Source organism: Nilaparvata lugens, chromosome 5 (genome assembly GCF_014356525.2).
Source record: "Nilaparvata lugens isolate BPH chromosome 5, ASM1435652v1, whole genome shotgun sequence".
Taxonomy (NCBI): Eukaryota; Metazoa; Arthropoda; class Insecta; order Hemiptera; family Delphacidae; genus Nilaparvata; species Nilaparvata lugens.
Window position 1 is genome coordinate 49735480 of NC_052508.1, and position 14278 is coordinate 49749757.

Below are 14278 nucleotides of genomic sequence, written 5' to 3' on the forward strand. Positions count from 1 at the left end.
TTCAACAGCCCAATACCGAAAAATTTGTCTACTTACATAATATTACTGAGAATTTCGTGTGAGACTTGAACAATGAGCTTACGAGTAACATTCAGTAATATTTCTGTATAAACCCAGAATTTCCATTTGTGTTCATACGATTTGTTGAAATATATGACTAGAAAATTTTATTTTAATACCCAAAATATTGCCGTTTCATTGCTTCTCATTGTATATTTTAGCTACAGTCTTGTAAGGCAAACAAATTCAGTTTTTACATTCTATTCTTAAACTACGGACAGTAAATTTTTATAAAGTTAAATAAAAATGGAAACCGGACGTTTTATTAAGTCTGTTTTGTTTGCAACAAACATTTATCTGAAAAAATTACATTTTTGTTTGGAATTTTCTACCAAAATATTCAAACATGATTTAAAATTAGGTTCTTAGTCTCAATCTATACTATCGTAATTGACTTGTAAAAACTTATTCAATACAAAGTTCAATTTTAAGTTCTATTAGATGTTTTTAAACATTAAACATACATGAGTTTGATTGAGCTTTAGGAAACCAGCTTGATACCAGCTACAAGTAACTTGAAACCTTAATACCTTCCTTTCAAGGTTCTTCAAAACATCTACAGTACTGTACCACAAAATATAGTAATTTAAAAGTAATTAAAATGATGGTAAAATTTTCAATACAAAAATTTGGAATTAATTTCTTCAACTTTTACTCTCCCTGTTCAACACAGGAACCAACAATTTTATGCAATTTGAATGCAGATGAAGAATTTATATTTTCTAAATGAGTTCATAATTATCTAATTGATTCAATATATAATATTAATAAAGATGTATACAATAACCTCAATTAAAACAAATCCAGAAAAAAATATGATTGTCAAAATATTAGAACATTGTGAATCAAAATGAAGAACTCTTTAAGAAGAGTACGGTAATTGAATATTTTATAATACGGTTTCTGATTCCTGAAGTCTAATTATTTACTTCTCTGCCATGGTATTAGAATATAGTCTTCCAATTAAGTTAACGTTCATGAAAAAATCCTAGATGAAAAAATATGTGGCCTAAATATTAAAAAAGGTAGAGTAAAATTCAACAACCTAGTATTCCAGATCCAGTCATCAAATGAGAGATCAACCATTTTCACATTGCACTGTGTCACAGCTAGTGCTCCAAAACAAGCAATTTCCAACACCACTATAGCAAATCAAAAATACTGCTGCTAGAAATACTAAACTGCAAATTGTGCAGGGCTTTCTTTCAAGGAAAAATCCAGTCAAGTATAACACCATGAACATCACATGAGTTTGCAAAAGTGCAGGATTCACTGGTTTAGGAATGAGTAATACGGGAATCAGCCACTGAAGACAGTACATTTTTACTATTATTTAAATATTCACTGTTTCATAATAAGAATCACAAATGTTATAAGGTTTATAGAAACAATTCACCAAAAAATAACGCAATATTGCAGCCCTTGATATGCATAACCTAAATCCTTGAAGTTTTCATTTCGTTTGTAATTTTCAACATAGAAGTAGAATATAATAGAGTTGCTAGATGTAACAATTTGTATATAAAATGTTAAATGATGGATTTGAAACTACCTGGCAATCTCAATTTCTTGTTGAATATTCATAATAATAGATCGATTTTTATATTACTTTATATTATTCTCAAAACAGAATTAGTATAACACCATGTATAAACATTTCCATTCAGCAGCTGATCAAAGTCCTCTTTATAAGCTGCTGTCTGCACTCTGTAGTCTGACTGCTGTTTGTCTGTTTCTCCTTTTTGGTTTTTTCTGAATTATTGTCCATGTCCATAAGATCATAAGGACATGTTACATCACAATTAATCAAAATAATTTCAGTGTTTCACTTCATGATATTTTGCATATTTTTATAGATTGAAAGTTTAAATGTTTTCAATACAAAATCAGGTAATAAAATACGACAATTTTGTATTCTGCTATGATGTAATATCATGTCATTTTACTGCTCTTATCAAATGGTCAGCTTACCTAGCTAACCTAAGACATCTCTTTATTATTACTAGCCTAATGTTAAATAAATTCTGCCATAGACAAAAATTTAATGTAGTTATACTTTTCCTAGTTCATATACTATATTTCTCGCATGATTATGCACACCCATGTAAAAGTTTTTGCTGTCTGAGGGGTTTGAATTTTTACAACCATATCAACAAGACTACGTGACTTGTTTGATATACCGTTCTATTCAGTAGCCTAGAGTTCTATAAAGCTAAGTTTACGCCAAAGTTATTAACAAAATGTTTATTTTTCTGTCCTTAAAGATTCTATTAGATTGAACGGAACTTGACAAATTCATTTCTCATCATGTGTATGATAAGTTATGTTAAATTTAATAGAATCTATAAGGATGGAGAAATGAACATTTTGTTAATAAGTTTGGTGTAAACACAGCTTTATGGTTTGATTTCAATTCCTGCACAATAATCCAGTTTCTTGTGTATATGATATCCATTCGAACATTGTTTTATGTATTATTTATTCTTTATTAAAATCTTGAAAAATTGTAAGGAAACTATTCTATAATATAAATAAAAATCCTCTTGAATTAACAATATTTGCAAATTATTAAATTAATCCAATATTGCTAATTAATCTATGGCCTTATTAATTTGAAGTAATGATCATAATATAGATATTTATAAAACTAATTATTAGTGATCAGTTCGAGTGACTGCTAGGAAATGATAAATTTTCAACTAATTATATGTTAACCTTCTAATCGGACCCTAAATTTATTTGACGTGACACTAGGTATGGTGGACCCACTTTTTTCCATAATGTATATAATATTTCAAGGCAACTGCTCGTGTGACTAAGTAGGGCACGACTACCGGAAGGTTAAAGGTTCTATCATCCTACACAGGGTCAGAATTCTTATCTTGTACTATGAATTTATCTTTAGAATCACTAATGTAATTGAAATCGAGATCTAGAAGTCAACTTGGACAATTCTAATGACGCCATCGATCCCACAGATGTGGGTAATGGATGAAGAAGGAGGTATATAAGGTATATAAGGTATCCAATCACTATTGCATATAGATTTAAATTTGAAAGAAATGAAATTATTGTTAGTCGTGGCCCTTGTGGCCTGGTGACCCAGAAGATTCATTTCACGAAAACAAGTCACGAGTCACAGAGTACAACCTACACCAAGGTTAAAATTGTCTACTGAAATGAGTTAACATTGGTCACAATAGGCAGTAACTCGCACGGCAGCAGAATTATCTTCTTACAGCTCAATCGTTTGATTGGTTGGCAGCCTTCCATCTAAATCTGTCCATTGTTCATAGCTTATAGCACCCAGATCCTTCGTCATTTGTCTTGAATACTGTAGCCGGGGTCTCCCACGACCCCTTTGTCCATCTACTGTACCTTCCAGAATACTTGACGTGAATGCGTCTTATTATGTGTCCAATCCAAGAATGTCGTCTGGCCTTGAGAAAATTCAGAAGAGATCTTTTTTTGTCGCTTTCTGGAATACTTCCTCATAGCTAACGAAAAAAAAGAAGAATTATAACGAAAATGACCTGAAACCCAGGGTCACAACTAGAATGTCAAGTAAAATTTAATAGAAAAATATCCTAAAAAATGTAACAAACATAATAATTTTGTTGTTAAATTCTGCATGTTTTTTTATTCAAAAATCAAATGTAAGTGTGTTTGGATGATCTTTTAAATCTTTAAGTTAGTGTACTATATTTAATATACATTTTTCTTATTATTTATCAAAAACATTTGATTCTTTTGATTGTCTTAATTGTTAATTTGCAGATAGTTCTCCATTTGACACAACTGACTGCCGGTAACAGTTCTCACTGTCGTCGGCCAGTAACTGTGACCCGTTTGCCTCGCACTAAAAATGATGCTCCTTCAGTCTGCTACTCACTTCTAGAAGTAAGTTCGATATTGCTTTATTGAAATTTGAGATAAGTGGGATAATGTATTTGTCTCAAGTAATTTTTGCCAGCCAGATTCGTCTAAGGCCGGCTCGCACATACATTCATTTTATCATGATTCATATGAACAGCAAGCAACAAACAACTTTATTGCACAAAACTCAAACATTTTGTCACTCGCAAATGCAGCAGCTGTTTTTCACGTGTGAATGCAGCAGTTTTTGCATGTTTGGCCATACTAAGCTGACATACACAAGCAACAAGCAATCAACACAACTCAACAAGCAACTTTGCTTTTGAATGTGATTCTCCATTCAATCGCTCACTAGAGCAATATGGGATCGATGTCACCTGTGTGGAGCATACACATGTCTCTTGCCACATAACCAGCTTGTCGAGAAGCAGTAGAGGTCGCTCATGTTGCCCATAAGCCTTCTTGATATTTTCTCGGCCAAAAGGCCTACTAATAATATATTATTTTCAATATTAATTCTATCATCATTTAGTATTCAATATGCAAAGGGACGGTCAGCTGGATGCAGTAATACAGCATAGACTGAATGGTCTGATGGTACAACTGGAGAAGGATGAGTGGTGTGCTCTGTGATAAGAGAGTGGACTGTAAGATGAAGAGTAAAGTGTATAGATCGGTAGTGAGACCAGCTTTGTTGTATGGCGTGGAATCCTGGCCTATTACAAAGAGGCAAGAGAAGAAAATGGAAGTGGCTGAGATAAGAATGCTAAGATGGATGTTTGGGGTCACAAGAAGGGATAGGATTCGTTACAAGGTGATTAGATGTAGGCTACAGTTGGGGTAAGAAAATGCAGGAGTCCAGGATGAGGTGTTTTGGACATGTGCAGAGACATGAGGAGGATTATGTTGGACGGAGGGTGCAGGATTTGGATCTGGCTGGCAGGAGGGGGCGAGGGAGGCCTAGGATGAGGTGGAGAGACAGTGTGGAGGCTGATCTGCGAAAGAAGGGTTGGAGATACGGGGAGGAGATGGACAGGATTTCGTGGAGGAGACGGCTGAAGGAGGTAAATGCCGACCCCATATGATTGGGATAAGGCTTAGTCAAATAAGAAGAAGAAGATCCGAAATTAAATAAATTGATTGTTTGAATGATTTATTTTATAATTAAATTTTCATGAATCATAAAAACTGTTAGGCCTATGTTCCAAACCGGGCTCAAATGAATCAGAAGGAGATTTATTCTTACATTTTTAGTTTGGTAACAATAACTGTTTTTTTAAACACTCTTGCTTAATCTAAGAACAGAAAACTACATAATAGTATAAACAATGCTCATTTTTTTCATTATTGAATGAAAATTAAAAACCTCTGATAGATAAAACATCTGTCTGTTCCATCTAAAACGCACAATCGTCAGAGCTCAAGCCCACAGCCTGTAACAGTCGATTTTCTTCTTCAATTCATTCAATGCATGATCGTTCGTTGAAAAACTGCTGCAACGATTGAAAAATGTTTGTGTAGCCAAACACCAATGTTGCCCGTTGCTTTTTGCTCAAGTGTGCGAGCCGCCAAATTGTCTGGGGCGTTACAACCTCTAGTCTGTCTGGTCCTGGGCTCGAATCGTGCCGGCAGGCATGGACGTTTGATTTTCTAATCAATAACCCTTGCACTGATTCCATTACGCACACACAAACAAAAATTGGTTGTCATCCACATTAATTCCTACAAAAATGAAATCCGTAAATTAAAAGTGATTTATTCTCAAAAGTTTTATTGCTGTCGATTTGTTTCCACCTCAATTATTATTAAAACAAATCTTCTACAAGAAATTTTGAGAAATCACTGGTAGCCGGCAAGTATTGTTATAACAATTAAATGAACAAAAATGGCATTAATGTAATCAATCAAACATTTTGAAGACTTCCGCAACTGCGAATATAGACCACACTCTATTGTCCTCTGATTCCGCTTCATTGCCATCATTAGTGGGCCCTTCTTGTTTCTGGAAGGCACTTATAGCTGGTAGCGAGCACCAACTCATCTATCACTTTGCACCTTACATCTGTTACTTGTATTTTCTACAATTGAATCCAAATCACTGGTCAAATACTTGTAATATTTCGTTATTCCCAATGGTTCATTTGGTGGAACTCAACTTGCTCACAAGCTGTATACAGCTAAGTGGATTTACATACAATTAAATAATCATTGAACGTACGATTTTTTGGCGTCCTCATCAATTCTATTATTATATAGCACTAAATATATGGTCTTAGTTTGACTAAATTTGTACATCCAATCACTGTTTAGGCAATCGCTGGTTTACAGCTAAAAGCGCCTTTAGGTAACAAGACTGGTCCACCAATATATTCCTCGGAATGGGAAACTTGTGATTCCTTAACAATAGGCCACGAACATCGTTAATTCAGAAATTCTTTCAGAATTCGTTCATCGTTCAGAAATTAATTCGGATGTTGTTGTTTTCCAGGCCGTCAGACATAGCAAGGACTTTCTACTTCTCGATTGTAGAGCAACACACTGCTTCTGTCGAGACAAACACAAATTGAAGAATGCAGCGGCCGGACAACACGTATCTTACGTCTCATCCAACACATTTTTCGAAAACAAAAACGGCTTTCCTGAGAGTCACTTGCAGCTACAGAGACACAACACCAAATGTATTGGCAGTTCCGATCACGTGAAGAAGGCTGTCAATACTATACTGGCTAGAAGTTTATCATCAAAATCGCTTTTATTCGGTAAGTGCTAGTGAAAAAAAAAATCAATCAGCAAAATAATTTGCAGAACTTGAACAATATTAGTCGATTTTAAGCTTGAAAATTCAAAAGCAGTTTCACTGTGTGACTGTATTCTGAACTATTTTTTTAGATAACTTTTATTCCTATTTATATGCGTTTAAAGAAGTTATCGAACCATATTAAAAAGTAGTGAAGGAGATACCTATAGAGGTAGATATCTGTATAGAATCGCAAAACCTGAAATTGTCACACTCATTGATTAAATAACGAGAAACTTTCCTGTTTGCTACACCGTTATTAGTCTGTAGTGAGTTTTTATGAATTATATTTTAATCACACTCATCCAAGTTTTGAAAAAAGTAATTTGCATAGGATACATTGGAAATTACAAGTTTAATGTGATTTTACCAAATTTGATCAAAACTGTAAGTAGAGTAAAACTCTTATTAGCTTGTAGATGAAAACTAGTGATTTGCAACTTTGACACTTTTCTTAGAAAATTGGACCGTATAATGGGTGTACCCTGCTATCAGAATCTCTATTAAATTACTAGAGTACTCTGCTCTTGTTATTCTCATGTAAATGGATATTTATTTTTTATATTCCAAAGACTTTTTATTCATTATGGATAGTGGTATGGATATTTTCATAAAATAAATATTACTTTCACTATCAAACAATAAAAATCAAGTTAACAAGTGAATATAATATTATTCACTAGCTACCACCTACCATAGTACTGATTTATGTTATTACTAATGTATATACTGTTTTGATCTAATCTACTTCCAGAATGCAAGAAGTTTTTTTCTATTACTGCAATTCCTGCACCATAAAAATTGAGGAGAGTCGGTATAATATATTATTTTTTGTTATTGGACATAATCACTCTGCCTAAAATATATCTGCTTCATTCACAGATGTACAGAGAAGAGGATTCAAGACTGATCGAAATGTACAGGCCGAATCGCTTAGAAATCCAGGTTTTTTTGGAAGGCTGAGAACAGCTTTCAGTTCAAGGCAGCCTGCAACGCCTGTTCTATTAGCCAATTCACTTGCTGAAAATGAAAAATTGAAAGGTAGTGGTTGTTTCCAATTTACTGCTTCTTTCCAACAATATTTCAAATTTTATGTGTAATTTTTCAATTGATCGTTTAAAATAATGTACATTGTACCTACACGAATTTCATTTTTAGAATTTTACTTTTTGTTGATGAATAGGAATAGTTTTAGCTTGTGATAGGTGTATAGGGTGGTATGGACCACACAACTTTCACCCCACTACTACTCTAATCACAATAACATACAATGTTATTAAAATTAAATATTGATCAGATTTTACTGAGATTAAAAACAATTTTCAAGATGCAATACCTCAGCGAGGACTCGAGCCGCGTTGTTTGAGCAGCTGCGGCTGGAGCTCATAACCTATAAATTCTTCAGATTCGATGATTCATTACATATGAATTAATAAAATATCGATTGAATGAATCATCGAATCCAATGAGAAGCACTTGACCTATAAATTCATATCTGATGAATCATTGAAATCCAATCTAATGAATTTATAGCTTATGTGCTCCAGCCGCGGTGGCTCTAACCACGCGGCTCGAGTCGACGCTAAGGAATTGCACCTCAAGAGTAACTAAAACTTGCTCACAATTCTCGGGATTGAATAAATAATATTGAATTTGCTCTATTCAGCAGAAGAATAAAAACCTTGTCTTTTTTATTTAGGGCTAATTTTAATATAAAAATATATAAATCTCAGTACCATTTTAAATTATTTTGTCACAACATGTTCTGACAAAATAATTAAAAAGAGTACAAAGATTTTGTATTTTCATATAGTATAAAAATACAAAATCTCGCTGCTGTGAGTACCACAGTCAAGTAACGATTAAATATTTTGCTGAGTGTGAATGATAGCCACATTAGCCCGAGGCTTGTGCGTGGGTAATAGTTAAAAATAAAATTTTAAAACATATCTTGAATTGAAGAACCACAAGACTTAACCTATTTCGGACTATGTGTTATCTAAATTTAGGAGAGGAATAGCACAAGGTTACCTTATTTTTCCTCTCCCTATCAGTTGTATAATGTTTCAACAGTTCTTTTTTTTAAAATAATTCTATCATTTCCTTAGAAATAGCGTCAATGAACGTGTTTGTTTTCAAACGAAGAAGTTTCAAATGAAATTTAGGACAATGGAAATGATATTTTCCAATCTTTTATTGTATTTTACAAGCATTTCTTTGTCATTTGAGAAAATTGAAACTGCATAAACTATCCAGGTTTTGTTCTTTAAAGTAATAGGCCCTTTATAATTGTAATAAATTGTGATATTTACTCTAACCTTCATTTGGGAGAGAAGGTTTACTTTAACCTTCAAAATGAGAGAAATGATGTACTCTGTTCCTTGGTTGCTAACTTAGTGATGTGACAAGTAAAACTTGTTTGCAGGTCTGCTGGAAACCGAACAGTTGAACACACAAGAGCGGCAGAGGGTGAAGATCGCATTCGCCGAAGGCTATTTGGCCGGCCAGACCACTTCGCCGAAGGCAGGCGGCGGCTACCCCACCGACAGGTGGTACAAAGTGCTGCAACAGCTCTTCACCCACATTCTCATCATCAGTGCTGTTGTTCTCGTCATTATTGGTCAGTGCTATTACCATCACAATGAAGGGTGATCTATTCCATCTATTATTATTCCATCTATATTATCATCTATTACCATCACAATGAATCTGGTTTGAGAATTATGAGAATTGGCCATCACAATAATTCCAAGTGTCGGCCTTGGAAACGGACATTCCCTCATGTAGCTCCAAATTGGGTATCATCATAAAAATAAAATATTAATTAGAAGTTCTATATTGGTGTGAGTGATGCCCGTATGTAGGTCAAGGCTTGTTTTTTTGTCCATTTGGAAGGATGCTGATGATTATTGGTGGTTCCCGAACCAGATTTGACATATTTGAAATACTGTAGGCCTACTTCAAATATGAAATGTACTTGTATAATTTATAACAGGCAATTGACGTGCGAAATAACAGCTCATTGTCTTTTTTACTTTTTGCACATTTTTATGTGAGGCATAGGAAAATTACTTGCACATAGTTTTTATAGATTTCAAGCAGTTATATCAGATCAGTGAATACTTCTTATATTGATTTTCTTACATTGATTTTTTCACTCATTAGAATTGACTAGATTGTTCTCATCTATAAGCTCATCTAGTTGAGGGCTCAAAAGGGGATATCCAAATCAAAACTCAAACGGCAATTTCAGACTTAAATCACTGGCTCAATGAGAATCACCTTAAACTAAATACCAACAAAACAGAAATTCTTCAATTTACAGCATCCCGTCGAACTTTAAAAAACAATATACCTAACGTAGACCTATCAGGCTACAATCAGTCAAAAGTGACGAGGTTTCTCGGGGTCGAGCTGCAGGATGACTTGAAATGGGGTGATCAGATGCAGCGTCTCTTGCATAGGATATCTGCTATTCTGTTCTCGCTGAGGTGTGTGAGGGGAGCAGTATGGTATAATTCCCTGCTTGCGATCTATCATGGCTATCTCATGTCTGTCATGCGTTACAGTTTGATATGCTGGGGTGGCTATGACACACACCTTGGGATAATTTTCAGGAGGCAGAAAAGAGCTCTGAGAATAATCTTTGCCAGCCATGTACTTTCTGGAGATCATCACGTACGTTAGTAAAAATTGGAAGGCATTCTCATCCGTTTTACTTGATCATTCCTACAATACGAGGAGTGGTGGCTCACTCCTCGGTTACCCGGCACGTAGACTAAACCTTGTGGAGAAAGGCCCACACTATTGCGCAATAAAAATTATAAAAAGACTCCCCCCATCATTTTAAAGATTTTTCCAACTTTTCAAAGATGACCGGAAGTATAAGGAAAGTTCTGTTGAAAAAAGCCATACACAGTGGATGAATGTGTAGATGTCTTGAGGGAAGAAAATTACATATCATAGAACTATTACAAAATAAAAATTTCCTTTAAAATCTCTTCTAGGGGTGCTCCTGAAGGCAGTGTTTTTCTTTGACGTCTCCTCCTTGCACTATTGTACTTTCTGTGTTTATTATTGATTTGACGATTCAATGCTGTGAAGCTTGTCTTTTATATGCAACTACTTGAATAAATGAAATTTGATTGATTGATTGATTGATTGACTGATCAAGCAATAGTCTTGTTGCTAAGCTTTATTCAAATAGATGAATGAATCATTTGATTAAAATACGATGATAAATCAGTAAATATAAAATGGAAATAGTCTTGATTGGGGCCAACTAGCATCGGGACATTGCTACAATTTGTTTACACATGCTAGAAGGAATCTCATAGCTCCTTTGTCCTAATGGGATTTGCTAGCGATTTATTGATTCTTCAACATTTCAAAATGTAGTACTAGGTCATTGCCTACGTAAATGAAAGTGTTTTTTTATTTTTTTTTAATTTTCTAGAGATAATTCATAATACTATCATAATTATTTTGTTGCAGCTGCAACCGGCGGAGCAGTTTTTCGAATTCAAATAGGCAACCAAGTCGAAGTGGATCCTGAAGAAATCAGTGTCACCTTCAACGACGTCAAAGGGGTAAGCTCAAGCTTATACATCAACTTTACTCAAACTTTTCTGTATTGGTTTTCGACTTGTTTTACTCCAAGTGACATATAGCTATGTGTAGTGATATATCTTCTTTCATAAGGATCTGTTCACACTTACCTAAGCTTTGCTGAAATACGTCCCATTGTTATAATACAAGCTACGAATCGGTCAATCAAGATAGGATTTATCATTGGAAGATAGGACGTATTTCAGCGTAGCGTAGCTAAGTGTAAAGAGACCTAAAGTCCATGAATCAGCTCGGAAACTGTGCTATGATTTTCAACTGAAGATTTTCTCTCTAAATTGATGATTTTTCAATTTCAGGCCGACGAAGCTAAGCAAGAGTTGAAAGATGTGGTAGAGTTCCTGAAAAATCCTGAAAAGTTTTCAGCTCTAGGTGGAAAACTTCCCAAAGGTATATTTATGTTCATTCAATTATTCATTATTCAAAATAGTTCAGTTATTCATTCAGTGCCATTCAGATCTATGTTCAATGAGACTTGTTTTGGCTTGAAGATAAAGCTGTAAGTCTCTATATGTTGTAATTTTGCTTTATTGATATAATAAATAAATTGATTAATTAATATCAACTCATCCAAATTTTACGATGATTTTTTATGAGTATTGATTGCATGAAGATTTTGTCTTGTTGATACTATTGTCACACTTCATAAAAAAAATACATCCCATCTTTCGAAAACTTACTTGATGGCGCTACAGCCTATTCAGGGCCTTGGCCTCTTCTAGAATGCCTCTCCACTCCTCTCTGTTTGCAGCCTTACGTCTTCATCCATTTTCCGAAGATCATCTTCTTCATCCTCCAAACAGCGCTTTCGTGGACGTCCTTTTAGCCTTCTTCTACCTGGGTTTTCTCTCAAGACTCTTGAATCGCTCATTCTTTCTACGTGACCTAACCAACTGAAGTGACTCACTTTTATCTCATGTACAATAGGTGATTTTCTGTAAAGGTCACGCAGTTCTTGATTTGAACGAAGCCTCCATTTTCCATCAAAACATACTGGACCGTATATTCTTCTCAGAATCTTTCGTTTCCAGTTACTCAGTAGGTCTTCATATTTTTTTTTCAAACCCAGGCTTTTCTCCATACAACACAACTGGCTTTATAAGAGTTTCATAAATTTGTATTATTTTCCTTGTCAGGCTTGGATCTTAAGTATTGGCTTTGTACATAATAACATCGATTTCCCGCAGCTAGTTTTGCTTTCAAAAACTTGAAGATATATTAATCTGATTGATTCATTAGAAAAATATTAGTTCTGATGTGAATGCAATTAGCTCTAAAGCTGTGCTATGATACACTACAAACGATTTTCTCCAATCCTTTTCTAATCTCTAATCTTAAATGCAATGAAACAAAATGAAAATTGCAAATATTTTCTGAAAACTATCAGTTTTCACATAAAAGTATGTTACATTCAAATTCCACGAGATCCAATTAGAGAGGCCTTCTTAAAAAAACACATTCTCTGTTTGGTTCTCGTGGAGTTTAGTCATGATGAAATTCAACAGGTTTTTGTGCAACCGAGCCTAACTCTTTGTTCATCAACTCATTGTTTATTGTCATAAAACATAAACTATGTTGAGACAAACGTCATCATTCATTAATAAGTTACAAAGTTGAAGAAAACTAAACTATCACAGTCAACACTACACCACTACACAATTTCTTTTATTTTATCTCTATTTGATTTATTCTATCTATTTTTATATATTGAAATTTAACAGGCTTTTATGCAGCCGGGCCAAACTCTTTGTTCCTCAAATCTCTGGTATTTTATCCTTACTTTATCCATCTTATCTATTAAAATCTATCTAATTGTTTTATCCATTTATCACGTTTTTATCTGGTTGTTTTGTTTTGAGTTGGTGTAATGGTTGTTTGCCGTCAGGTGTGCTACTAGTGGGACCGCCGGGCACCGGCAAGACCCTGCTGGCGCGGGCAGTGGCGGGAGAGGCGGGGGTGCCTTTCTTCCACGTGGCTGGGCCCGAGTTTGACGAGATTCTAGTCGGTCAGGGAGCCAGGAGAGTCAGAGATCTGTTCAGTAAGTATTTTATTAGTTCAGTGTCCAATTTGGAGTGTAACTAGGAAATGTGGAATATAACCTAGATAATTTGGATTGTTGTATAAATTAGAATTGGAACCGTTTTGGGCTTTAGCCTTTTTTCAGCTTTTTCTAGAAGCTGTAAATTGTAATTGAAATTGTCACAACTCATTGAGATACTGAATTGAGAAACTAGTTTCGGTTGTCATACCCGCTATCAATATCTAGTTAACACAGAGAGTTTACTTGGCTAAAATTATAACCAAATTAAAATCCTATCATTTATAAATCAATTATTATTATTGCAAGTAATATAATTTCTTAGATAGGAAGATGAGCTCAAGTAGAACACCGAAGGTTAGTAATAGAAATATAGGCCTACACATAGCGGGAGTACTTACGCGTTCCCAAAACCAAAATTCAAAAACGCCAAAACCAAAAACCCCAGTTCTTCAAACTACTTTAGCCGAAAAAGTTGCTCAACTACAAAGTAGCCACACTAATTTAAAAACCCAATTAGAAGTAACTCTAAAAACGTCTGAGGAAGAAAGGTTAGGGATGGTAGAAGAAATTAAATCTTTGGAACTGATTATAAAATTACAAGATGAAGACCATAAAAAAGAAATACTAAATCTAAAAAATCAATGTAGTCTAATGTCGGAGGAAATAAAGAAAATAAAATCTAAATTTGATATTACTAAATGTATGATAGAACCTCCGTCCAAATGCAAAAAAATAGAATCTAACCTAAATGATGGGAAATGCTCTGAAAATGGTCGAAATAAAACGTACAGTGAGGTTTTGAAGACAGCAACCAAAAATATAGCTGAGGGAAATAAAGATAGGAAAGGGAGAGTTCTGCTACTGACGTCCAGTCATGG

The 14278-nt window shown here is 34.4% G+C and overlaps 2 protein-coding genes across 2 annotated transcripts in view; one reads left to right on the plus strand and one right to left on the minus strand.

The window, feature by feature from the left end:
• Positions 1 to 1055: 1055 nt before the first annotated feature.
• Positions 1056 to 1513, minus strand: LOC111047302 (bladder cancer-associated protein). The gene has a single exon (XM_022333023.2). It carries the CDS (start codon positions 1379 to 1381, stop codon positions 1139 to 1141), a length of 243 nt encoding a protein of 80 aa, XP_022188715.1. The 5' UTR covers positions 1382 to 1513; the 3' UTR covers positions 1056 to 1138.
• Positions 1514 to 1767: 254 nt separating this feature from the next.
• Positions 1768 to 14278, plus strand: part of LOC111047303 (ATP-dependent zinc metalloprotease YME1L) — a 30786-nt gene continuing 18275 nt past the window's right edge. The window contains exons 1-8 of the mRNA XM_039428541.1: positions 1768 to 1950; positions 3838 to 3960; positions 6425 to 6695; positions 7616 to 7774; positions 9159 to 9353; positions 11228 to 11322; positions 11659 to 11749; positions 13245 to 13397. Of these exons, the coding sequence (XP_039284475.1) occupies positions 1930 to 1950; positions 3838 to 3960; positions 6425 to 6695; positions 7616 to 7774; positions 9159 to 9353; positions 11228 to 11322; positions 11659 to 11749; positions 13245 to 13397 (1108 nt within the window). The 5' untranslated portion in view covers positions 1768 to 1929. The remainder of the gene's footprint in view (positions 1951 to 3837; positions 3961 to 6424; positions 6696 to 7615; positions 7775 to 9158; positions 9354 to 11227; positions 11323 to 11658; positions 11750 to 13244; positions 13398 to 14278) is intronic.

Excerpts from the sequence above, each read along its gene's own strand:
- LOC111047302 (XM_022333023.2), bottom strand. The coding sequence starts at position 1,381 with ATGTACTGTCTTCAGTGGCTGATTCCCGTATTACTCATTCCTAAACCA.